The 26,878-nt window shown below is 36.8% G+C and overlaps 1 protein-coding gene across 1 annotated transcript in view; it reads right to left on the bottom strand.

Moving 5' to 3' along the window:
• Positions 1-2,207: 2,207 nt before the first annotated feature.
• LOC134797335 (polypeptide N-acetylgalactosaminyltransferase 2) overlaps positions 2,208-26,878 on the bottom strand; it is a 78,586-nt gene continuing 53,915 nt past the window's right edge. Inside the window, exons 6-10 of the mRNA XM_063769559.1 lie at positions 11,104-11,217; positions 5,412-5,590; positions 4,860-5,066; positions 4,558-4,730; positions 2,208-4,141 (exon numbers count right to left, since the gene is read on the bottom strand). Coding sequence (XP_063625629.1) covers positions 3,867-4,141; positions 4,558-4,730; positions 4,860-5,066; positions 5,412-5,590; positions 11,104-11,217 — 948 coding nt within the window. The 3' untranslated portion in view covers positions 2,208-3,866. The remainder of the gene's footprint in view (positions 4,142-4,557; positions 4,731-4,859; positions 5,067-5,411; positions 5,591-11,103; positions 11,218-26,878) is intronic.

Below are 26,878 nucleotides of genomic sequence, written 5' to 3'. Positions count from 1 at the left end.
TAGGCTCATTAGAAAGATCTCGAGAAGTACTTGATAGACATGCAAAGGAGAGAAAGTACAGTCGGCATAAAAGTGTATATCAAAAAATATTTTTGACGGTAACTTGACATCGTTTATTGTCATTCGGTCAAAAAAATGTAGAGGCAAATGGTTGCATGTCTAGCGATTAACAACTCTCGACCTTCATTATTTCAGATCAATTTCTTTCTGAATTTAATCTTAAATATTATAGACAAATTTTAGTTAACCTAACAAAATACCTATTAATTTTATGATGTGTGTGTGTGATTGTACCCAGTTGTGAACGAAAATGTTAAAAGATTGTTTCTTATTGTACGGTTTTTGTTTGGATACTTAATATTGTAAGGAAATAAAACCAATTACTACTTTATACGTTTTTTTATTTATATATGCAAAAATCTCTCACTAAAAATAAAATCACACATTTGTTGAACATAAATCTCGCAAATAATTAAAATAATTTTAACAAAGTTTGACTAGGGCATTTTTGCCGCTAATTAACAATTCGTAAAAATAAAATATAAACATAATCGTATGTATAAAAAGGTTTTTCTAACTTTGTTTCGATAATCTCTACTTTGTGCTCTAGGTGCCTTTATAGTGAATATCGTGAATTTTCTTACGTAGCTATCACTACTAACTTAGTAGGTAGAGTATGTTGTTATCAGACATTAATTTCATTTAAAGATTCACAAAACTCCTCATGATAAAATACAAATACTGTTTGCCAAAGTCATGATTTTTACGAGTAGGATGAGTAAGTACATCATTTTGGAAGAGATACCAGCACTGGATCAGTACTGTTTCATCATATATTTTCATCTAAAACGATACCTAAAAAAGCTTTTAAAAACATTCGTGTCAATAAACTATAATATTAAGAATACCTACAATTAGGACAATTTCCAACAAAATATAGTAGCAATTTATAGTAGCTAGCTACCTAGGCGTCGTAGTCAATTTAGCCCTTGAAATAATTAGGACGGAAAAAATAATGGAATGTTTGTAAATAACAACGATGAAAGATACTTAAATAAAATAAAATAAAAAATCCTCTCTATCCTATTGAAATTTCTCGCAAGTTTTTGTTAATAAAACATCAACATGTTATTTTCATAAGTGAAATCGGTTACCAACGAGTATTTATTTACAATAACTTGCATGAAATTTCAAAGTGATCGCTTTTTGTTAGGTACATATAAACGTCCGAGATGGCACCACCGCGAGGGCCACTTGTCCCCCTAATATCGCTCCTGAGAACAACACTGAAGATTCTTTTAAAAGCTTGAACTGTAATGACAAGCGGGAATATAACGCGTAGTTGTTATCAAGATGGCCGTGTCCTGCTAGGGTTCTAAATGGCAGGGTTTTATTGATGACGCCATCTCGCTTCGTCAGTAATGATATCTTCATCCTATATCACAATATCTTACATTTAAAACTATTACAGTCGGTCTAATCTAACTCCGCATGGCATTTACAGTAACTTAGTGTGGAAATGTCACCATAAATGTCAAATTACTATGCAAAAATTACGTTTATAATGACACTTTCACACTTCACACACACTGTTCTGTCAGTCAGTGCAGAGTTAGCTTAGACGGAGTCTATAATAAATTTACATTACAGAAATATTATATTTTGTGACATATACATAATAATTTTCTAGGCACATATTGTAATAGGCAAAATGCCTACAGTTAGTGTATTAGCAAAGATTCTACTTACCGGCAGTGAAAGTGGGAATAGGTACGCGACGAGTGACGATACACGTGCGAATAGGTAATTCGCAATTCGTGTCGATTTAAAACATTCCCTTCGGTCGTGTTTTAATTTATCGCCACTCGTTTCGAATTTCCTCTTTTCCGCACTTGTATCGTAAATAACTATATATGGACCGTGACCGCGTGGAACGCAGCCGACGCGCACGAATGAGGGTAGACCGAGCGCGGTCTACACAACTTTTACACCCATCCGCTATCTTCAGTTACCCGTGAACAAGTACGGTTACCATCAGTTTGTCACTGACATAAACGCCGTCGAGAACGTAATTTACTTTCTATACATCTCGCTCGCACTCGCATATTAGTGCAAACGGGATGTATAGAAAGTAAATTACGTTCTCGACGGCGTTTATGTCAGTGACAAACTGATGGTAACCGTATAGATGCATGTAACTGCGTTGAAATATCGGAAGCTCGAAAACAATACAAAAGTTAATCACGGTTCATATCCCGGTCGATATAAGTCTAGTGAACTAACCGTGAATCATTCAAAACTGTTATTAAGGAAATAAATAATTATTAAGTAAATGGTTCTGGCTATGAAAGTGCTTAAATTCCAGTGTCCGCAAACAAGCTGGATTAAAATTTAAACGATTAAAGTAATATAAATATATTTGAAAAGGTGTACCTACCCCTACCTATATTAATAAATATACAAGGAAAGAAAGAGTCATAGTTTCCTAAACAAATACAATGCTTAAATACTAAAATGCATTAAAAAAAAACAATAAATTATTTTTTCTATCATAAATATAGGTACATAATACACATTTTAGCATACATCTTAAAACGAACGAGTATTTAAATATAATTGCAATACGTAACAAATACTTGCTTTTGATAAGTCTAAATCAATGTAGGCCATACTTTAATCATTTTCTCAAACAATAATAAACCTAACTGTATTGCTTCAACTAAAATATCCTAGGAAATACAGTTTTGCATCTAATATAATGCAACTGTTTACAAAATCCTACATTACATAATATCCACATTCCACTTTCCCGGCACTTATAATAATTACATATTTACACATTTATGGTAACTACTGTTAATGTACTTAGTCGCAAATCATTCATTCAATAACTTCATAAGATTATTAAGTGAGTCTTAACTGTTACACGCTGTAGAGTCGTACGTAGGTAATTTACTATTGCTTACATTATTAATAAACAAATTGTCCTAAAATAATATTCAACTTCACCTTCATTATTGACTGTTATAGTTTTCTTGTTTATTTAACAAGAATCATGTCTAAATGATAGTCAAGTAAATAAGTATAAATGAAGATGAAGTAAGTGTAAGTTTGGAAATGTAAAAGTAGACATCATGTTTCTCGAAATAGTGATAAATTAAATGTGTTCTAACGAAATACCTTAATTTCGCATTGAGAAATTCATAAATTCAAATCAGGTATCTCACATTAATCTATTTAAATACTATGTATAAGTTGCCGTGATGTGATATATAGGTATTTATGTGATGAATAATATGATTATCAATTTGATGACATCGTACAGTAAAGGGCTTCTTATAAGAAGATTCATAGTCTTTTTACATGTAGATTCTTAATTAATCACAGCAACTTTCTTAAAACTAAACGCCAAAAAGGGGCATCCATATCTTGAAGGAATAACTGTTCTTAATAATAGGCTTTAAAGCGAAACCGTCTTTTAGTTGTATAAAGTTTATTATTTATCTACTTAACAATAATAAGCATTGTAGAGCCCATATATCGTATTGGATCGAAGTTTTAGCAGTCTGGTAGATGTAATGTAAAATAATGAGGATTCACCATGAGATAACAATTTCCTCCACCTTTAGATTTTAGGTAGGTACCTATTATTATCAAGTATTTTTAAACGAGGAATACCAGGTGGATCTGACATTCCACTAAGTAGGTACAGAAATTAAATCGAAGTGGTTATCTTTGAAGAGTTACTACGGAATACTGACATTTGATCTTCTATTATTTCGAACTAATGCTTAACTGATTTTTATTAATTGTTAAACATATTTCGCTTCGGTCTAACAGGAATATTGAACTACATATTCTTTCATTTAAAACGTAAACTGTTGACTGGGTTTGTCCTCGTTGCACTTTTCTAAATATAGTGTCGGTCGGTCAGAGTCCAAGCAGGCGTCCAGCTTGGCGTGCGTGATAAGCGCGCCTTTCCTCCTCCACAGCTGCGCGAAGTCTGAAGGGTCGCAGGCGGCCAGCACGGCCGTGACGCGGTCGTCGCGGGACAGCGACACGCACAGGCTGTGGTGACGCAGGAGGCCGTTCTCGAAGCGCCACTCCTGGTTGCCGCCCGTATTGTGACAAGGATACATTCCTGGAAATTAATGAAATTTTGTATTCATATTAGCATTAGATAGTGAATGTTGATGTATGACAGGACCAAATGCTGTCATGCTTCGGACATCTCTCACGACGCTCTCCAGGTAGCCTGGAAAGAGTAATAATGACGGGCAAAGTTGAAGGCACGAGACCTCAGGGCCCTCCTCCTACTAGATGGTGTGCTCAAATTACGGCACCTATGCAATTAAAACCATGCGCTTAGCGGGGAACAGAACCCTATGGAGGAGGATGTATTGAGGGACCGACTGAAGAACAAGGTTGATGTATACTAGTGATCAGTATGTCTTAACGTGAGGTCCTTGTCAGGAGCCAGGTGCCGGTTGCGGCAAGTTTACCACCGTAGTTCGTAGTTCGTAGTTCTACGTCACCGTAGCGCTCAAGGTACAGTACCTAACGTGCCGTCGATGAGATGGCCCATGGTGTCGAGGCAGCGCGCGCCCTGGCGCACGGCGCGCGGCGCGTCGGCCAGCGCGGGCACCTGCAGCTCCGGGTACACGTGCTCCAGGTACCAGCGGAACGGCTTGCAGTGCAGCCGCGTGCGTAGCGCCACGCGCTCAGAGATGCTGCGGTCAGATAGTGATTAGTGGTACGCACCGAGGGGTGAAAATTAGATTAAAGACTTAATGTACCTACTCATTACAATTGGACTTCTAATAAACTAGAGATGTATATCTTTCATAAAGTAAACTTACTCTCCATAGTCAACTTGCTTGGCCAGCGGCTGCGACCTGTAGTAAAGGTCCTTGTAGTTGTCCATCCACACCTCGGCGGCGCGGCGGGTGTTCCTCGCAAACACGGCCCCGGAGCCACCGGGGAAGGTGTACGGGTGCCGTTTACGGAACACGTGGCCCACGCGCGAGCAGGGAACTATCTCCAGGGAACCGCCGCATTGCCACACTCTGGAAGTAGGAAAGACATTATCTTATGAGCTGTATGAACAAACTGCTAACGGCCATATTCGAACTTTAAGATTTCTAGTACGATTGGAGAGCTGTATAATATATAAGAAGATTGTGCAATGCTTATAAATGTATTGTACAGTCGCCATCCGATATACCGGAGCAACCAAGGTGCTCACAAATATCTGAACACGCCTCTATTGCCAATGCGTTGGAGTGCCTGTTCAGATGTTTTTGAGCATGTCGGCCATTCCAATATACCGATCTGATGGCGACTGTACCCCTACACAAAAACCCAAAAATCCGGGGTATGATAATTAATGATCTCCGCTTTAAATCAGTTACCTGAACGATATCTCCAAATTCTCGCCGCCCCACACGTCCATCTTCATGTCGTACTTGCCCAGCTTGTTGAAGTACTTGCGGTCCATGCTGAACAGCCCGCCAGCGATCATGGGCGTGCGGATCACCTGCGTGGGGTCGCTCAGGCGCGCGCTACGCTCCGAATGAGATAGGTACTCCCACTGGAAAGTAATTGAAGATTTTTAATTTTGTAACCACACTGGTCCCTACTAGCCAGTATACTCTGCAGTGGCGTAGCTAGGGGGGGGCGGCGGGGGCGGCCCGCCCCGGGTGTCGCCCATTTGGGGGGTGACACCCGACCGTGAACATCAGTAGTGCCATCTATAAAAAATCGTAAAACTGTGGCAGATTGCACAACCGCCATTAAGGAAATAATATACAACATGCCCGCATGAGGAACCCGAGAGATTTTAACAGAATATTCCTGATCATATTTAAAGACTAAAATGTCCTATAAACTGTTTTGGAATTCGCCTAGCTTCATAGTCCAGTACCACCAGCATAGCAATGTACAAATTGCAGAACATTCCCAAAAAGCGGACACGTTCTCGAGAATGTTCTCAGAACATTCCTGCAACATGGAAATTATTGTTCCGACATCTTGGATTTTTTCAAAAAAAAATTTTTGTCATAGGAATCTAGAGGCCTCTATCTCCCGCCATGCCAAACCTCAGCGCGCTCGGACCAACTTGAAAAAAAAAAAAGTCGGCCATTTTTTAATGCAGGTTGTTTTGTCTCGGGGCCCTCTATGACATTTGGTCGAGCACCCCCCACCTATCACGCACCGATTAAAAGTTGCCATACAAAATAAAAGTGGCCAGTTTTCCCGCAATTGTAGAATTTTTCCAAAAAAAAATTTGCATGGGTATTTAGAGGACTCCGAGATTCCGTGACCAAAATTTCAGCGGGCTAGGACAAACTTGAAAAAATTAAAAAAAAAGTCGGCCATATTGAAAAAAACATGGCGGCGTCAAAAACTGCCAGGGTCCCTCTATGATATTTGGTCGAGCACCCCCCACCTAGGTCTGACCGTTTGGCCGGGCCGTCATACATTTTTCTGACCGGAAGCGGTAGACCAAAAGTCGGAATTTTCTGGGGGTAAGGATACTACACCTAAACTATCGTGAATATTCATTAGGGTGGTCCAAAAAAAAAAAAGTTTATAAAGTTGGTCTTCCACAAGCTTCTTCTTGTTCCTTAAGGTCCCAGGAACACTCGAGCCCATTTTCAGCAAAAACAAGTAATATTTAGAGGTCGCGACGATTTGCTACTTCTGTTAAAGGGACAATACTAGGGAAAAAAATGCAACTTTGGCTATTATATGTATATATATTTATTATTGAAGTAAGTAATGTAGTTTTTTATATTTATTTAAGTAACTTACATAAATCGTATTAAAATGTAACAAAATTATAGCCAGTATATATATTTTCAATCACTATCTTCAAAAGACATTGACATAACATTGGATTTTGAAGCCACAGGAAACTTTTTTCTGTGAAGATCAACCACATGCAAGAGAAATTGTTTCTGCTGTTCATCTTTTGTGATAGAAGAATTGAATTGTGTAATTAATGCTATTCCACGCTCTGCACAGTCATTTACGACCTTTGTTTGCCTAGCTTTCTCCGCCATTTGGGTGTAAATTTCATCAGTGGCCCATTGTGAAGGATCTTTTTCCAAAAAACCTACTGATTTCTCGCGTCCCTCAAAAATTAATAAGTCAAACAAGGTCGCAGTCCGCTGTGTAAAAAAAGTCTGTAAAGGCTGTTCTGGGTCAAAAGTTTTGCCATCTAGTCTTTTCAAAGCCTTTCGTCTAGGTGGTTTTTGCATATTTTTAACCATTTCTCTTTTAGACTCAATACTTACCCTGGGATCAAATAGGGAAAGTCCTATTAGATGTTCCGAAAAATACCACAAATGGCGACGAAAGGCTTTCATCGCAGTGTCACTAATCTTGCGATTTGGGTAATCTTTGATTAGTGCTAGAAGTTTTGCGTCATTCAAAGGAGCTCTTTCTGCCATTGGAGCCTCATTCCAAAATCGGCCATAAACGAGACTTACAAATAAGCACAATTCTGTTATGGATCGTTTTTCCGCTGCAGTGAGAGTGAATTGACCGTGAAAAAGGTATATTTTCAGGCAATAGATTGCTTTGGCCATCCACCGAGCTTGATGAAGGGCACCAGGAGCACGAAACTTAATTTCAGCGGTGCTGTCTGTCACTCCAAGGAAAATGTGACAAAGATTCAGCAGTTCAAGGTAGTCGTCTCTTGGCTGCTGAATTTCGACTGCATTGTTGTAGTATGCCTTCATGTCTTGGCGTAGCGTACGGAGATATGTGGTTTCAAACAAATCGTCGTCGGCAGTGATATAAATCTGTTGATTTATTTCTGGCCATTTGTTTTGAAAACGTTTAAAAAGTTTAATGTCAGGTCCGCTGCTTGGTACAAACAATGATTTAAAAACGTCTGAGAGTATGACTTCAAAAATATGGTGCCTACAAGCAATCCAAATAAGATCTTTGTCTAGAGACTTTTCAATCAAAGTACAGGCTCCCAAATTCAACCCTGTGTTAGACGCAGTCGTGTCAAAACATATACCATTCACGTGACTCTTTAATTTCCAGTCATCAAGAACTTTCAAGCAAGCGTCCGCTTGTTCTTGCCCGGTACTTCTTTTGGCTTTAGGTACTTCTAGTAGTTTTTCAGTGCCACCACCAGTGACAAGCACAGCTACTCGATCTACTTTCTCAACACCACCAACAATATTAGGCAATAATTTACTATCCCAGTGCAAAACAAGAGGATCTTGTGGGGAAAATAATGACTTATCTGATTCTGTGACGTGTTTACGCGTTTCGTTTCTTCTCCGGCGTATTGTGCTGCGTGATAGAGAGATATCTGCCACTTGAGAGCCTAATGACTGTGCCACCGTACCGATCACAAACATAGCTTTCCGATCAGATATATTAACTCGGTCAAGAGTTGTCAGTACCTTTTCAGAGAGTAATTTAGATGTTTTTTTAGGCTTCTCCTCGTTTATAACTTTTGACCTTAAGGGACCGACAAACTCTTCACTTGAAGAAGATTCATAGCCACACGAACTTGAATTATCAGATGGTAACAAAGCCTCTTTACTAGCTACTTGTTCTGTTTGCATTCGCAGTTTTCTGTTTTCAGCTTTACTTTCTCGCTGCCGTTTTCGGGATTCCTGCTCACTAAGTAACTTGTCTACGCCAGCCATACTGCAACTAAATGTATCTTCTCTTTGCATCATAAGGAATTTTTTATCCTCTTCATTTTTCATTACATTCAATGCATTCCTAGCAGCTACATCAAACAAATCGAGAAGATCTGATTTAAACATCGCCTGATTCATGTGAAATTTCGCGATGTTTTTGGTACGACTCTTTTTTAAGGCAATATATTTATCTAACAGTTTGGTTAGTTTTCGTTCGACTGCGTCAACTCTTTGAGTAGGAATCCTGGCTCTCTCCCAAATCTCTAATATTGATTTAGCGGTTACGTTGACACTTTGTTTCACATTTTTATTTTGTTCTATGTGGTGAAAGTAATATTTCCGCAGTACATCACCGTTTGAAGGAAGCCTTGCATATGAAAAAAATTCTATAGGTTTTCCAAGTATCCAAACTGCAGCAGATGTCCTAGTACACATAGAACCACTGGTAGAAGACATAGTTTAGGTACTCATAACACAACACAATTAACAGTACTTAATCAATCGCGAAAAACAATATACTCGTATTAACTACAATCAGTTCTATTGGCATACGAGAATACAACTACCCACTGAGATGACGACTATATTAACAAGTATAATAGTATATACCTACCCTTCAAATCATAAAAGCGGTGCGTTGTGAGTTAGTGATAGGTACACATTTATCTTACATAAATGTGTCAAATTTTGTTATAAACTGACAACGTTGTATGAATACAACAAATAAATAATCGAGTATTTGGTAATTTTGCTATTTATTTCAATCGTTTAATTTGTCGCGACCCCTAAACATGCTTGGAATTGGCTGATTTTTGGTACAGACATTATTTACAGTCATACAAACAAAAAGAGTATTGTGGAGAGGGTAAAAATCAATATAATTTTTTTTCCATACATATGTGGACCACCCTAATATTCATGGTATAAACTACGATAAATAAATAAATTCTCGTTCTCGAGAACATTCTCAAAAGTTACCAAAAAATTCTCATGTGGAAAGTTTCGCAACTTTGGAAAGTTTTTTTTTTAATTATGTGATTATTTCTGTAATTGACAAAAAAAAGTTAAAATTATTTTTGGGTGACAGTTTTACAAATTATAGCATTTACATTTTATGTACAAAAAAATCGAAAAACGAGAATATATCATGTGGAAAGTTTCGCAACTTTGGAAAGTTTTTTTTTTAAATTATGTGATTATTTCTGTAATTGACAAAAAAAAGTTAAATTATTTTTGCGTGACAGTTTTACAAATTTACATACATTTACATTTTATGTACAAAAAATCGAAAAACAATTTTATTTTGGCGAAATTGACGTAAATTCTTTTAGTATATTTTCCTTATTTTGGCCTCAGAAATGCATGGTTAAAATCTCTCGGGGTTCCTGGTATGTAACAATAATATGTTGGCGCCTCGTAGGTTTTTTTATCCAGAAAGGTTTTATTTTATTATGTGATTATTTCTGTAATTGAGAAGCTATGTCACTGTTTCTAATTGGGTGACTCTGGACTATTTGAAATTCATAGTGAAATGGGATTTTACAGAATCTCTTTCAAATCGCGCACTTGGCAAAAAAAGTTTTTTTTTTAACGTAAATTATTTGTATATCTTTCACGGGACAATGATGACTCGGACCTTTGGGAGGCATGCGCGGAGCCCAAGCCAACATGTAGATGCCCTTATGACACTTATGAAATGTGGGTTACACCGAGCGGATGCTGTCCTTGCCCGTGTCATAGAAGGCGCGCAGAGGCAACACCCGCCAGGGTGTGGACTATTGAGAGTTCATGGAATCTAAAATGAAAGCGATGGAGTAAATTGTGAGCTATGGAATATTAAACGTAATTTTATAATTGTAAAATATTAAACATATTTTACAATTTTGATTGAATTTTGGGGTGACACCCACAATTTCCGCCCCGGGTGCCACCCATGCTAGCTACGCCACTGATACTCTGTATTGCGTATTTGTACATTTTGTTATTGCTAATTCTTAATCGGCCTTTTTATATTTGTAAGCACAGTAAAAGTAAATAAAACTGTATACAGGTCGTTTCTGAAGCTATTATTTATTTGATGTATGGGCAAGGCAGATACCCTTCTCAGCGATGAATGATTGACGAGAGTTTATACAACCCTTTGTCCAAACTTCTTCAATAAATGATTGTGGAATAAATCGGTGTGCCGCTACCCGCTACGCAAACAATTCGTATTCATGGAAGTATATTTAGTATATTACTATATAATATTGTCTTAGCCTCTCGACACGTGTTTGAAAAGAATATATACTACTGGTTTTTATCCGGTATAAGACAGCTATTACTAAAAATAAAGAATGCGCAGACAGGTTGAGGCGCCGATGTACCAAAAAATGACCATCTTGACCGCGTGTACACGCGAGTCGGGTCCTGATAACGAAGTCTGGGTTACCTTGAAGACCAGGTTCCAGTCGAACCCGCCGCGCAGGTCGGCCGAGGCACCGATGTACTGGAAGCTGTCCATGCTGATCACGTCGATCACGGGACACACCACGCGAGTCGGGTCCTGGAAACACGACACGCACTTATTAGCAAAGATAGATAGATAGATAAAATCTTTATTCAACCACAACTTACATGCTTTGTGACACAATAAATAATAACAAGAGACAAAAGGAAAGTTGACAAGAGACAAAAAAATTAAAAGGCAACATATAATTTTACACTAATAGCAATAATAGCAATTTACATATTTGACATATTTTACATAAGTAGAGGGTCATGTGTTGTGGTAAAGAAATAGGCGCTGACTCAGCATAAAATACTGCGGAGACCGCAGCGCTGATCTTATTTTTTATTTTATTTATTTAGAAACAAACAGTCTCGTATTGCTACATTGGATACAATTGCATTTAGTAATATTGTAGACTTACAGTTTCCTTAATTGGATTATATAAACCTAAACATTAAAATATGAAAGTACATAAGAATTATGAATTATCTATATAAATCAAACATACTTAAACGGTGTATTAATGAACAGTGCCAGAAAACTTAAGTTATGTACATGTAATAACAATTATAATGCCAGTTAAATACATTGTAAAGATAATCGTTTGAAATTAGATAGTGTTTCATGAAAAATATCTACATTTTGAAACTTTTCATCATAAAGCCTGCACGCTCTCCTAATGAAACCGTGTTTTGCATATGAAGTACGACTACGGGGGATATGAAAGAGGGTTTTTTTTCTACAAGCTCGCTCACAACGCCAGGGTACTCTAAAAGAAAGAGAGTGTATTAACGAAGGGGCATCGATGATGTTATTAATAATTTTGTACAGGATCAAGACATCAATACGTTCGCGACGAGAACTTAATAAAGTAGTATTTTGTCTTCTCATGGAGGTTATAGGTTTATGTCCAGTGCGATACTCAATTGCCTTGACAAACTTTCTCTGTACCTTCTCTATTTTATCACTGTGAATTTTGTAAAGTGGATTCCAAACGGCGCTAGCAAATTCTAACCTACTGCGGACATAACTGTTAAATAATACTTTATAAGTTGACAATCTATTAAAAGGCTTTCCTACTCGTAATATAAATCCCAATTGCTTAAAAGATTTAGTTAATATGTTATCTATGTGTGGTACGAAGGTGAGTTTAGAGTCCATAATTACGCCGAGGTCACGGATCTGGTTAACACGAGTCAGCTCTTTATTGCAGAGTGTGTACCTATTGTTTATGGATGTTCGCTTCCTACTGAAACTGATAATAAAGCATTTGTCTGGATTTAAAAATAATTTATTTGAGGTACAAAAAGCCTGAAAATTATTTAGGTCATTCTGCAAGGCAGTACAATCGTCCATATTTTTGATAACTCTAAATATCTTTGTGTCGTCGGCGTATAATAACATGTTTGAATTTTGTATACAATCTGTGATATCATTAATATACAGCACAAATAACAAAGGTCCCAAATGTGATCCCTGCGGTACACCGGAAGGTATAGGTCTGTAATAAGAAGTGTGTCCCTGCACAGCAACTGCTTGTGAACGATTCTCAACATACGATTTTATCCAGCGGAACAAGTCGCCGTGTATACCAAATTGCCAGAGCTTCAAAAGTAGGCGCTCATGACAAACCTTATCGAATGCCTTGGCAAAATCAGTATACACTGCGTCCACCTGATAGTTGTTATCTAACGCGTCCAAGATGGTTTCTGTATAAGATAAGAGATTCGAGTCCACACTACGACCGCGGAGAAAACCATGTTGGTTTGGAATGATATGTCGACGCAATGCAGAAGAAAGTTGATCAGTGACTATTTTCTCAAGGATCTTAGCGAGTTGACACAATTTCGATATTGGGCGATACTTTTCTATATCGGCGCTAAGCTCTCCCTTTGGTATCGGTGTAACTAGTGCCCGTTTCCATACAGATGGTACGCACCCCTCCCTTATGGACTTTTCGAAAAGTAAACTGATAGGTACTGCTAAGCTAGAAGAGCATTTTTTAATTAAGATAGGAGGAATCCCATCAGGACCTGAACCTTTATTAATATTAATGCGCTTAAGATATTTGGAGACAAGATTTTCAGATATGAAAATGGTGTCCATGTCGAAGACAGTGTCATTCACAGGAGCAAGATTATTTAGGTCTACATAACTATCGCTGGGTACATATTTAATTACACAAACGGGTCTACCGCGATATAATTTCATTGTTTTTTTCATTGTTAAAGGTAAAAACAATGAAATTATATCGCGGTAGACCCGTTTGTGTAATTAAATATGTGTACAAAACGCGAGAGTTTAAAGTGTTATATCGCTGGGTATCTCAAAGACGGAGTGGAAATGTTCATTAAATAAATCACATATCTGTGCACCATTAGAGGCTGTTATTCCCTTGTAATGCATAACCTGTGGAAGGCCACTTTTGGCGAAAACTGACTTTATGTATGTTGATTTTAGCTTCAGTATGGTTAATATAATTTCTGTAACATATAGGTTCCAATTTAGAGATTCTCTTTCTTAACAATTTATAAGTATCTAAGTCCAGAGGATTACCAAAAGTCTTCCACAGCTTATGATATTTCTTTTTTTCATTTAACAGTCTTCTAAGGGGCCTAGTATACCACGGGGGCCTCGAGCAGAAAGTACGTTGAGGGACCTTTGGAACAAAATTGCTGCTCCCGTCAGAACCTTTATATTATACAAAGCACTTTATATTTGGTTGGTACTGAGATTTTTTAGTGTTGTTGATCTAAAATTGGTTTAAATTAAATTAAGTTTTGATGAACCCAGTACGAGTAGGTATACAAATTTAATATATTAGGTACCTACTTAATAGCATCACCATTTTAGAAAAAAATATAAGTCGAGGCACGATTCTCCGTCTTACAAGACTTAATTAATTTAAGTAATCGGAACTACACGGGATTATTAGATCTGATTATGTACTCGTATTTACGAGTAAGCCCCTATTTAAGTGTTTTATTCGCCGGCGGCCATAAAGTGGAAGCATCATTAAAAAATTATGGAAATCTATCAGTTTAACGCTTACGAATTATACATAACGCATGTTGAAAATGATACATAAAACGTTAGTGCAATAGACTAACCCCCTTATTCATAAACGTCTACTAAAGTTGACAAGCCGATAATAATCGTTTGTCCCTTTCCGACGTATTAGAGTATGATGGAAAGGGACAAACGATAATTATCGGCTTGTCAACTTTAGTAGACGTTTATGAATAAGGGGGTAAGTAAATAAACAAGAGTTTTTAAGTAATTTTGACTGTGCTCATTAAACTATAAACGTTATTCGTAGTTAAAGTACTGGTTGTAGTATTTTATTTACAACCAGGATGTTTTTAACGACTGGTTGACCCGAGGTCAAGCTGAGATGTACGTCTGTGCGATCAGGCCAGCTATAAGATAAGCCTATTACAAATAGCTGCATAACTCTACTCATAATCTTCAATTAAACTCATTAGCTCATTAAAAATTAAAATTAGTCATGGAAGCAAAGACAGTTGATACCTATGCTAGATTAGAAACTAAGGATTTGAGCGAGGCTTGGAGTATATTAAGTCATAATAAATGAAAGATATTTCTTAACTGGGATGCTGTAAGGAAATTGGAAACTTGTAGATACAGGGTAGGGGTAGCAAGTAGTTAGGTATAATATTAGAAACCGTTATTCCATTTTGCAACCAGAATTTCGGTATGGCAACATTCTTATTGAGTGTTAGTATAGATGGTCAAGCAAATCTTGTCAGTAGAAAAAGGCGCGAATTTCAAATTTTCTATGAGACGATATCCCTTCGCGCCTACATTTTTCAAATTTGCCGCCTTTTTCTACTGACAAGATCTGCTTGACCAAGTATAGCTTCCAAACAATAAATAAAATACAAAATACTTTTTTACTATTTCGTTCAAATTCAGCTTAGAAATTCGCTGTGCATTTTTACCTTAGATACATTTTTAAAAGATTTGAAGGACAATTGCTGCTGGCAAAATTGTGCTTTAAAAAATATATAGCTAATGTTATCAAACTGCACTCCGGACTTAATCGCGTATTTAAGTCTTCTCCGAGACCACGGGGACAACGCCGTCCTCGAAACATCGGAGGTAAATTTTAAAACTTAAATACGCGATTAAGTCCCGACTTCCCGAGTGCAGTTTGATAATGTTTAATAACCGTGAAAGTTTAAATCAGTGTTTGACATAGCTAATGCTTTTTAATATATGTAGTTTTCTTATATCTTTTCTAGTCTCTGATTTCCCCAATTGCAAAAGACGAATTATATTCAAAGGATTATGATCCTTTGTTCAAATCGTGCTCACGTGCGAGGTTACTATAGTTAATGTCATCTTCTCAATTACTGGCACTTAAACCCGTGAGTAATTACTATGTGTACTACCTAGGTATTAAATTTTGTCACGCATAAGATGAGGTGGGCTGAGGCCGACATGGTGACTTTTCATTTCGTTTTTATTATAAAGCGAACTTTATGTACTTACTCGTGTAACCATATACGCAAACATGCATATTTAGTAATGTCACTAGTTTATCTTCTGACTTATCTGAAGAAAGCTCATGTCAGACCACAGACAAAACATCCTCCAGACTTTAGCATAGTCGCGCTACCCCCTCTGCCACGCATACGGTAATTTTACTCCATGTTCGAGTCGAAAGTGTCTTTGTGTGACGTCCGTGTATTTGAACGGACCAATCACGGCACGAGATTTCGCTCACCTCGTCCCGCGCACCTCCGCATTTTTGGCAGCATCGGTTGCATGAAATAATTGCTCTAAACTCCGTCTAGAGGACTCCTAGTCTATGTGTCAGACTGACATGCCTAATATTATTTACTTATAGAGTTAGACCAAGAAAAGTCTTCAGCGATCAGTACTAGTGTTATTTATACGTCATAATTTCATAGAAGTTTGACGTTTTAAATAACACTTGCACTACGTGGGCTATCAAAATCTCTGCAGACTTTTCTTGGTCTAACTCTATTAAACCTTTGATTATCACTTATTGTAGCGGAATTAGCAATTAACAATAGGATAATGGCAATTTAAATAGCCATGTTTGATACGGCATCTGTTTTGTTTTTATACAGGGTGACCTTAGCCATTTGACAATCCCTGAAATCCCACGTAGGGTTACTTCTCAGAAATGCTCTAACGGTAATATTTTTTTAATTAGAACAAAAGATAAAATAATAAATTATCAAACAAAAGTTATTTCCAATAATCGACAACAAAAAGAAACATACTGTATTAATCATTGGCAGTGCTTTTGACTATTTGTTTGAAAATGTGCGGCAATGATGACATTTGTCAAAAGTCAGAATCTTATTAATATCATAAATAAAAAAGATAATCAAAACGGTCGAAGAAGGTGTCATACTATTTATTACCTCAGGAGCTACTAACACATACCCTAATGCATATGTACATTTCAGCTTTGTCCAATGGCTAGGGACAACCTGTATATACTAAGAAATACAACTCAAACGTTTGGGCTAATAAGGCGAAGTAAATTAACATGATCGGACCCATGAACCGAACGTGATAGGCCCTGACCTGTCGACGTCGGGATTACAGTCTACTCGTTCTAGATTGATTAATATATTAGAAAGTCTAAGGTTATTCAAATAAGCTAATTGTTCAGTTGTAACCAATTTATTAGTCTTATTTAATTTGTTCTCTGTAAGCGTTTCTTTTTTATATATTGTGACCTTTTTTGCCACTTTTGTGTTATTTCTAGTTAGGATCGCGAGCCCTTTTCATCCTTATAGGAGAAAAAAAAGTGTCCTAAAATTTTCATACAGTATTCAAACTTTCCTTTTTGTTACCGCCATACAAAGTATATGGGGAAATGGTAACACAATAGGAAAAAACTCTGGCACATTTATTATCCCATTAGGATCGAAAGAGCTCGTGATTCTGAGTAGAAATAACACAAAAGTGGCAAAAAAGGTCACAATATATAAAAATGGCAAAAAATAAAAGAAACTCTCTTATAACCTTCGGCTGCACTCTGATTATGGTTTATTTTAACTTTCCTGATTAACTTTAAGACACCTGGTTTAAGACTGTAAGTACATAAATTATTAATAACTATTAATGTTAATATACTTGCCAGATCCCATATTCATTACTTGAGCCTACATTCCGCTCAAGGAAAGGTCACACAGAGAGTCGAAAGGGCACAACTTTCTGCATTGAAAATTAGGATGTTCAGACAGTCACCTAACTAAGTTTATGGTTATAATTATTGCGTTTAACAAGCATCGCTTTTCTCCTATCATTCTCAGGACCTCTTCATTCGTCTTCCTTTCAGTCCAGCTAATCCTCTCCATCCTCCGTCTCTTTCTCTCTCTTTCTATCTTGTTGTCTCAGTGTTCATGTCTCACTTGCATACAACGCAATGCTCCAGATAAACACCTTTATCAATCGTTTTTTTTTACCGTTTTCACTTAATACATAATAATATATAACATGTATACATCATTTACGTATCGTTTGTAACGATGTTAACTGAATTTGTTAAATTATTTGTGTGTGTTATATAAATATTTTCTATGAATGTCCTTTATAATTATGAATATGTTATCGGATTAGATCCCGAGCTGAGACTTAGGTCTTGTGTAACTTGATTTAACAATGCAATGTAGAAACACTTAATTAACAATGATTCTATTCTATAAGAACAATTGTTGCACAACCGCAAAACCTTCCGTAGTTTATAGTTTATAATTTCAACAAGCTCAGATCTTTAATGCCGTAGGTATACATGCAATCGATCGTGTTGGCTCTCAAATGTGAACCGCTCAAGGCCGCAGCATTCAGAAGATTATGCGAATGTCATGGCCCAAACCGGAATGTGCTGACATTGGACCACTCTGTCACTCGAGGCAGAAGATGACGTTACTTTTGATTACAATGTGCCAAATGCAAAACACGGAACACAACAATATGTCAATAAGTATGTGAATTGTAAGCTGTGATGTTCTTGGTACAGTCAAGATACACGGACAAAGTGTCAAAATATGTATACATGACCTTATTGCCATATTTTTGGCACTTTGCCCGAGTAATACCTTAACTGATTTAATACCTTGACTGTACCTACTTAGAAGTAGGTATACCTAGGTAAAATAATTAGAGATCTATAACCAGTTTAGAGTTTATGTAGGTATATTAGTATATTGGAAGATTAAGTTTTTTTTTTAAATTTGTTTACACGAACTGCATAGGTAATGAAATAAATACGGATTTTAATTTAACTGCATTTTCATTATTAATTGTTCAATTCAGAATAAAAGCCAGTCACATGGAAAATATTAATACTTGCTAAACCAGTTTCCATAAAAATCTAAATTGCTAATCAAATCAACCAAATCCTGTTAAAGCAAGAGGATGACGCACAAAATGGTTTCTAAAGAACTCATAGGTTGCTCGATTCACTGGTAAACAGATATCAGTCGATAAGGTTTTCAATATTATGTATAATTAATGTATAATTCGCACCCTGATAGAAACTTAACAAATTATACACTTAAACCTTCCTCAATAATCACTCTATTGACAGGTGAAAACCGCATAGAAATCTGTTCAGCAGTTTTTGGTTTATCGCGATCATACATACATATACAGGGTGTCCCATAAGTTGTCACAGTGACACTGGAGGTAGACCAGGTCAAGAGGAACCAAACCAACTTAACATGACCCCAGTAAAAGTGGCACGGTTTTTGAGTTATTGCCAAATTAAGGTTTTTCATGAATTTTGACCGTTTTTAACATTGTTCGTGCCAGTGTGCACTCGGAAAGGTCTAGAAGTTAGTTTTTTTTATGTGTACGGCATCATGAATAGCTTATTAAGATAACATAATAGGTATTTTATCGATAAACAATGTAAAATGCAAAAAAGTACTCGTTTAATCTTGAATTAAAATCACAGCGAAACATTAACTTCGACTTTGACCACCTGTCGTGAAAAAAAAAATACTACAAAAGTAATGAGCAAATAACGTCAAAATATTGAGCATGTTATGCAGATTCAAAAATGGTATAACACATGTACCTTCCTGCAATAAAATAGGAATTATTATCATGTTCCGAAAGACTCATAAAAAATAAGTGAAAACTAGGAAGTCTGCAATCCGTTGCTACTTTTAGTAAAAATAACGATTTGTGTTGAGATATCTAATTCTGGATTCAGAAATATAAAAAAAACACCTATTCAGTATTTGCCGAATGCTTAAAAGAATGAGATGGAAAATGGTTATGTCCCTTTTTAAGGATATCATTGAGTTGATAAAGGTTCAAAGAAAATAAAATACTGCAGGTTGAAGTTTAATCAATTTTTTTAAGTAATTTTATTTTAGAATAGGTGCTCGAATTGGTTTTCCCCGGCTCGTATGCACGCTTGGCACCGTCTTGTAAAACTTCAAGTTAATTTCCTTAAATTAATTTCGGATATGTTATGTTTATGTTTCGTGCTGCCCCGAACATGCGCCGCCGTAGTTCCTCTTGGGACCTTATTGGCACGAAGTAAACTTTATCTTTTAAGCATTTTAAGCATCCCCAATGAAAAAAATCTAATGGGTTTAGGTCCGGGGAACTGCTCCCAGTCGGCTGATCCATCTGGGAATTTCTGTGTGAGATGGTCGCGGACATCGCGAGCGTAGTGTTCTGGGCAGCCATCTTGCTGTGGTTTCAGCTCAAGAAGATGGATCGGCCGACTGGTACCAGTGGCATGGCCTACGTTCCCCGGACCTAAATCCATTAGATTTTTTATTGGGGATATTTAAATGATAAATTTTACTCCAACCCAATAAGGTCCCAAGAGGAACTACGACGGCATGTTCGAGGCAGCACGAAATATATCCGAAATTAATTTAAGAAAATTAACTTGAAGTTTTACAAGACGGTGTCAAGCATACATACGAGCCGGAGAAAAGCAATTCGAGCACCTAATGTAAAATTATTTCAACCTACCCTTTCAAACTTCAACCTGTATTCCTTGAACCTTTATTAACTCAAAGAGATCCTTAAAATGGGAGATAGGCATTTTCCTTCTCTTTCTTTTAGGCATTCGGCAAATACTGAATAGACTTTTTTTTATTTCTGTATCCAGAATGAAATATCTTAACATAAATCGTTATTTTTACTAAGTAGCAACGGATTGCAGATTTCCAAGTTTTGAACTTATTTTTTATGAGGCTTTCGAAAGATGATAATAATTCATATTATATTGCAGGAAGGTACATGTGTTATACCATTTTTGAATCTGCATAACATGCTCAACATTTTGGACGTTATTTGCTCCTTACTTTTCTAGTAATTTTTTTTCACGACAGGTGGTCAAAATCGAAATTAATGATTCGCTGTGAATTTAATTCAAGATTAAACCAGTAATTTTTTGCATTTTACATTGTTTATCGATAAAATACCTATTTTGTTATTTTAATTAACTATTCATGATGCCGTACACATAAAAAAAACTAACTTCGAGACCTTTCCGAGTGCACACTGGCACTAACAATGTTAAAAGCGGTCAAAATTAATGAAAAACCTTAATTTGGCAATAACTTGAAAACCGTGCCACTTTTACTGGGGTCATGTTAAGTTGGTTTGGGTCCTCTTGGCTTGGTCTACCTCCAGTGTCACTGTGACGTGTCACTTATGGGACACCCGGACCCTTATACAAACAGACGGACGTGGCAGGGGACTTTGTTTTAAGTAGGTACGTGAACTTATGCCAGCTATTCGCTGGGAAAATTAATGCTCCATTGTATGACTTATCTATAAAAATAAGTATGTATTAAAGATTTGACCCGACATTCTTTGGTTTATAACTTGTATAACACAAGCAAGTTTATAACTGGTGAAATTAATTAAAGGTTGTAAAGTAAAACCACACTCTCTGTCGATAAACAACATCGTAGAGTTTTGGACATATTGGTAAAAAAAGTTAACGTCGTCGAAAAAACGTCGATGGTTACGTTTAATCGGTGTAATCAGAAAAACAGCAATAAAATTGCAAGCTTAAGACGCCAAATCGTTTCCTTCAATTAAGATTGTTTAGTCTATAGATACTACGGAATGCCGCAATTAAGTGCGGTGACTTGGTTGGTTTAATATTGAGTGTGTCTGTAAAGTCCTACCCTACCTAGCAATGCACGCACGAGAACTTTCCAAAGTTGCGAAACTTTCCACATGAGAATTTCTCGGTAACTTCTGAACATGTTCTCGAGAACGAGAATTTATTTATTTATCGTAGTTTATACCATGAATACTCACGATAGTTTAGGTGTAGTATCCTTACCCCCAGAAAATTCCGACTTTTGGTCTACCGCTTCCGGTCAGAAAAATGTATGACGGCCCGGCCAAATGGTCAGACCTAGGTGGGGGGTGCTCGACCAAATGTCATAGAGGGACCCTGGCAGTTTTTGACGCGGCCATGTTTTTTTCAATATGGCCGACTTTTTTTTTTAATTTTTTCAAGTTTGTCCTTGGGCGCTGAAATTTTGGTCACGGAATCTCGGGGTCCCCTAGATACCTATGAAAAAAATTTTTTTTGGAAAAATGCTACAATTACGGGAAAACTGGCCATTTCTATTTAGTATGGCAACTTTTAAACGGTGCGTGATAGGTGGGGGGTGCTCGACCAAATTTCATAGAGGTCCCCGAGACAAAACAAACTGCATTAAAAAAAGTCAAAATGGCCGCCTTTTTTTTTAATTTTTCAAGATGGCGGAACAATAAATTTCCATGTTGCAGAATGTTCTGAGAACATTCTCGAGAACGTTTCCGCTTTTTGGGAATGTTCTGCAATTTGTACATTGCTAACCCTACCGCAATCTGTCACGTAAAGGACCTACCTACTATGCTTAAAGTCTTCGAGCAACACGGAAGGGAGGCGGCATTCGCACTATTTCCCCTCTGCCGAGGTACAAGATTAGCGCGTCAATCTAATCTAGCGCGGGTAATAAAACTAGTTGGTAATATTTTTTTTACATATCATACGTTTAATTACATTTAAACACAATTATTATATTTTAGTCTCATGTTATTGTTGGATTTATCGATTTTGCTCGCCAAGTACAAATTGCGGATCGGTCGAGCGACAAATCCGACTTCTCATCTGTCAGAATACAATAACATACTTCAACGAAAATGTGTTAGTGTGCGTGTTGTGACACTTGTCACTCGTCCGTATACAAAAAGAGATCGAGGTTTGCAAGATTTGTCTTTGACGTGTGTCATTTTCTATGTATTTGTGTCGTCATTACAGATTGGATTTTGTATGTAAGTGTGTGAGAAGTGCGACTGTGTGCACCTTTCCCCCCGCGAAAAATGGCAGAAAGATTTGTACGGTGAGATATCGCTTGGGCCCCTCCCTTCCGATGTGTCAGAAGCCGGTGTTGCTCGAAGCTTAAAGTCGAGCACCCACACGTAGAAATCTTCGTTAATCCGAGTATAAACGATTGTCCACGTTGGAGAATGGAACTCACGTTATTATTCAGGAAATTAGAACGATTGTCGAACGAAGGGCACAAATTCTAAAATGTAAATTTTAGAAATTCCTTATAATTTGTTTTTATTCCCAACGGAATTGGCTACATAGTACATAGTCGCATTTTTAGCCTATGAGATATCAATGTAGTGTTACTAGGTGGATTTAGCGCTTCGGTGAAGGGATCAGCATTGATCCTTACATAACTCGGCATCTTCCGCTCACCGCTCGGCTTGAGCAATTCGAGCGACAGGAGGCGCCGCGAGACGAAGCTATAAACTTGTTAATTCAAAACGATTTTTTTAATTGTTTATGTAAAGGAAAATAAACATAGGATGTTATTATTGGGACGCTTATTAAAGTGAAGTAATCACCGCAATGATTTTTCTTTTGGACATGATACTCTTAAATTAATTACCAATTGATGGAAATTAACATAAAAATAATATGCATTACCTAATCCTTTTTTACCGCCCAGTTTACTAATAGTACTATTAGTAGGCAGTAGTAGTGGGTAAAAGTAGTTTAGTAGTGCTCGTATGTAAAAAAAGAAAATAATGTTAAGTGCAATATTTAAATAAGGTCACTTAAAAACAGAATGTGCAATAAACATTGATTGGTCAAATCGCTTGTCGCTCTCAGTTTAGGACACGTATTAGAATGCAGTGAGTTATCCGTAAGATATACTTTGTACATGAGGCAACCAACTTTCAAACTAAATCGCTTGTGAAACTACATCGGACGCCGTTCGTCTCAGTATGACGCAGTGTAAGGAAAACGGAGCGATGCGACACGTCATTCGATTCGATTCGATTAGTTAGGTAGTTTAGTCTAATTTTTTAGGGTTCCGTACCTCAAAAGGAAAAAACGGAACCCTTATAGGATCACTCGTGCTTCTGTCTGTCTGTCCGTCTGTCACAGCCTATTTTTTCGGAAACTACTGGACCAATTAAGTTGAAATTTGGTACACATATGTAAATTAGTGACCCAAAGACGGCCATGTAAGGTAAATAAATTAATTATTAACATGGGGCCCACTTCTGGGGGGTAAATGAGAAAATTAAAAAATAAAGTTTTCAAACTATATCGTGTTATATGTCAAATGAAAGAGCTTTTATAATTTTAAAATATATAGGTTAGAAGTTAATTAAGAAAATAGCCAAAAAATGACCATCCCCCCTCTTTATTTCCGAAACTACTGGGTCAAAAATTTTGAAAAATGGTTGTCTGTAAAGTCGGTTTACGGACGATAAGTTTGCATGATAACGTCATAAGAAAACATTACCATTACATTACGTAACGTTACCACGGAGATCTGTCCACAACGTGACACTTTTTCGTGCATGCTACCGGTGTTCATCGATTTATAAGACGTTATCACGTCAAAAATAGACAAAATAGTTCTTCACCTATAGATGACAGGAAAACCTATTAGAAATGTGCAGTCAAGCGTGAGTCGGCCTTACTGTACGGAACCCTTGGAACGCGAGTCCGACTCGCACTTGGCCGGTTTTTTCTTGTAATTGTAAATTACAATAGCGCGGGTCCTTTATAACTGCATAATATCTAACAATATTCAGTTGTTGATATTTGATTCAATCAGATATGAACACAGACTGTTTGAATTAAATAATTCTAACAACATTTAACTACCCCGACTGATAGGATACTTAATTCAAGGATCGTCAAGATGGCGGAATCATAGTGATTTTAATAGCCAGAAGAAAATCTTAAAGCTATTAAAACCATAGTATAGGTGTCGGAGTAAATCTTAAATTTGGAGGAACTAAAATCATAGTTTTGTTGGTAGTTTAAGATGAAAATAGCGGATATACATTAACAACTGGAAACCTGCTTAAAATAATTAATGCAGACGAGGAACTCTATTTTGGTTTATGTCATACTAAGCTGCACATAACCAACATATATTATTCAATGTAATTTGTAACATGGATAACATCTTCGTTTCCTTCCATTCTCCTTGAACACAGACATGACGACTCGTGGTGCGGCAAATGGCAGCAAAAACCCGTGATTGATGACTGCGAGTTACCGCGCGCAGGCGTAACGTTCGTACGAATATAAAGAAACTCTTTAACACGAGTACCTATGAGTTGTCCAACAAAATTAGCTAAAGCCTTAGACGGGTGTTTTTGTAGCAAATTGGTTTTTTACTTTTAAAAGAGTAAATCTAATTTAGAATTACGGTGGCCGTAGCAGAAATTATCTATCAGCAGCCTCAAGCTATTTCACTCTCAAACTATTTCCAGCATCTCCGTTTTGCTTTTTTTTTCCCGGATTTGCGAATTTTGCTAAGTGGATTTGCTAAGATTTAATTAGGTAGTTCAAAGCCATCGAGATGAGTCTTCAGGTACCTAGGATTTTTCCTCTAACCTGTACTGTAGACCTTGATCTTACACCTACGTGTCCTGCATGGATCTCGTGACAACGATACAACGAATGTCCAATTTATCTGGAATCGGCATGTCTTTATAAGCACACGATTAATTTACATTGCTAATTTTAAGCCTAGGCACAAAACGTGAGCAAACTTTAACGACAAACTTAATTATGTACGGCGATTGTTACTCAGCATACAAAATAAATATCAATTATAGGTAATTAATTCATGGCTTTTTATCTGTAATAAGACTAATAGACATTCTTAAATTTTATCTATATTAGAATTTAAATTGCGTAAGTATCGATAAAATATATAACTGTGCATTCTTAGTAAATATCATGTAATTAATTAATTATTATGTACCTATTTAAATAAAAAAACACATTATAGCTACTCTTAAAAAAATCTGCATGTAAGCGACATTTATATTAATTCAGTTACTATTTATCCAGTCGGAACGTAAATTCATGTGAATCTGAACTTTTTAACCTGAAGGTTTAATTTTTGTCTCCTTTTTCAGTTCATTGAATAAAACCAAGCCTAGTAAGTATTATTAGCCTTGGCCTTGACTTTCTGCCCCTGGTACATATTCATTTCTTATTTGCCGTAGAGTGACAGCGTAATTTCCCTCGAGAGCTATTGCTTGTTTCTCGTTTACTTCTCGGTAGTTTTCATACTGGCTAAGAGTTAGGACCCCGTTAAAGAAAATTGTCTGTATAAATGCCTAGTTTAAAACCCACCCTGTGACACTTCCATTACGCTGACGAATTTAATGTTATTATAATATTTTATTTTGAACTATTTGGTCTGAATATCATGCCAGTGAAATACCTCTACCCTTATACCAAAGAGATTTAGACTAGAGGAATATTGTCAAAGTTTTGACTTTGATCCTTATTTTTTCATTGATGTGTTAAATTTGTTAAATGTCAAAAAGTATCGCCATCTAGTTGAGAGTAGGCCCAAGGTATGGCGCTATCGCTCGAAAAGATGGCACAATACCTTTGGCCTATCGTCGAGTATGGCGTTCTAAAAGTGTTTATCATTTGTGTGGAAAGATGGCAGTAAATGTAGGTACCTACTAGGTAATGCTCCCGGTACTGAGTTTGTATGGCGAGAACCGGGAATTCCCGGTTCCGGTACTGTATTTGTATAGAAAACCAGTACCGGGAGCACTCCCTAGTACCTACATAATTTAACTAGCCCAGAGTAGTCTAGTAGTACACATAATTTACTTTGACAATATTCCTCTATTTCAAATTCTCTTTGCTTATACCTAAGTATAACCAAAAACCACCAACACCTACTTAGTTTTAATTTTTAAATCAAGAAATAAAATTTGGTATGTTTTGAAATCGCTATTTTAGCTAGCTATTTGACTCGTGGGTTGAGTAATTGATGTCGTATTAATGCCTTACCTACACTTTTATCGAGTGCCATTACAACGAATTAAATAAACTGTTCTCCATTGTGAAATGACACAATTGATTTTCATCGAGCACGCGGCACGTTCGGATTACAACTTTAAAACCATAGGGGATATTGAGTTCTAATGCTGTTGTTGTAGGTTCCGAATTGGTTGATGGCTGCAAGTGCATTATCGATATTACCGGGCATAGATAAGTAAATATTAAAGATTGCCAGCCTCCGTACAAAGTCGCGTTCGTCATCATTATTATATGTAAAGTTGACGAAATATAAAGTGAGCCGATCTTGTTCGAGGGATCGGCTCACTTTATATTTTGTCAATCTTACCTAAATATGGCGCCACCAATGCCACCATG

This window comes from Cydia splendana, chromosome 1 (genome assembly GCF_910591565.1).
Source record: "Cydia splendana chromosome 1, ilCydSple1.2, whole genome shotgun sequence".
Classification (NCBI taxonomy): Eukaryota; Metazoa; Arthropoda; class Insecta; order Lepidoptera; family Tortricidae; genus Cydia; species Cydia splendana.
The sequence above is the reverse complement of the archived record's forward strand: the minus strand, read 5'-3'. Positions and strand labels throughout refer to the sequence as shown.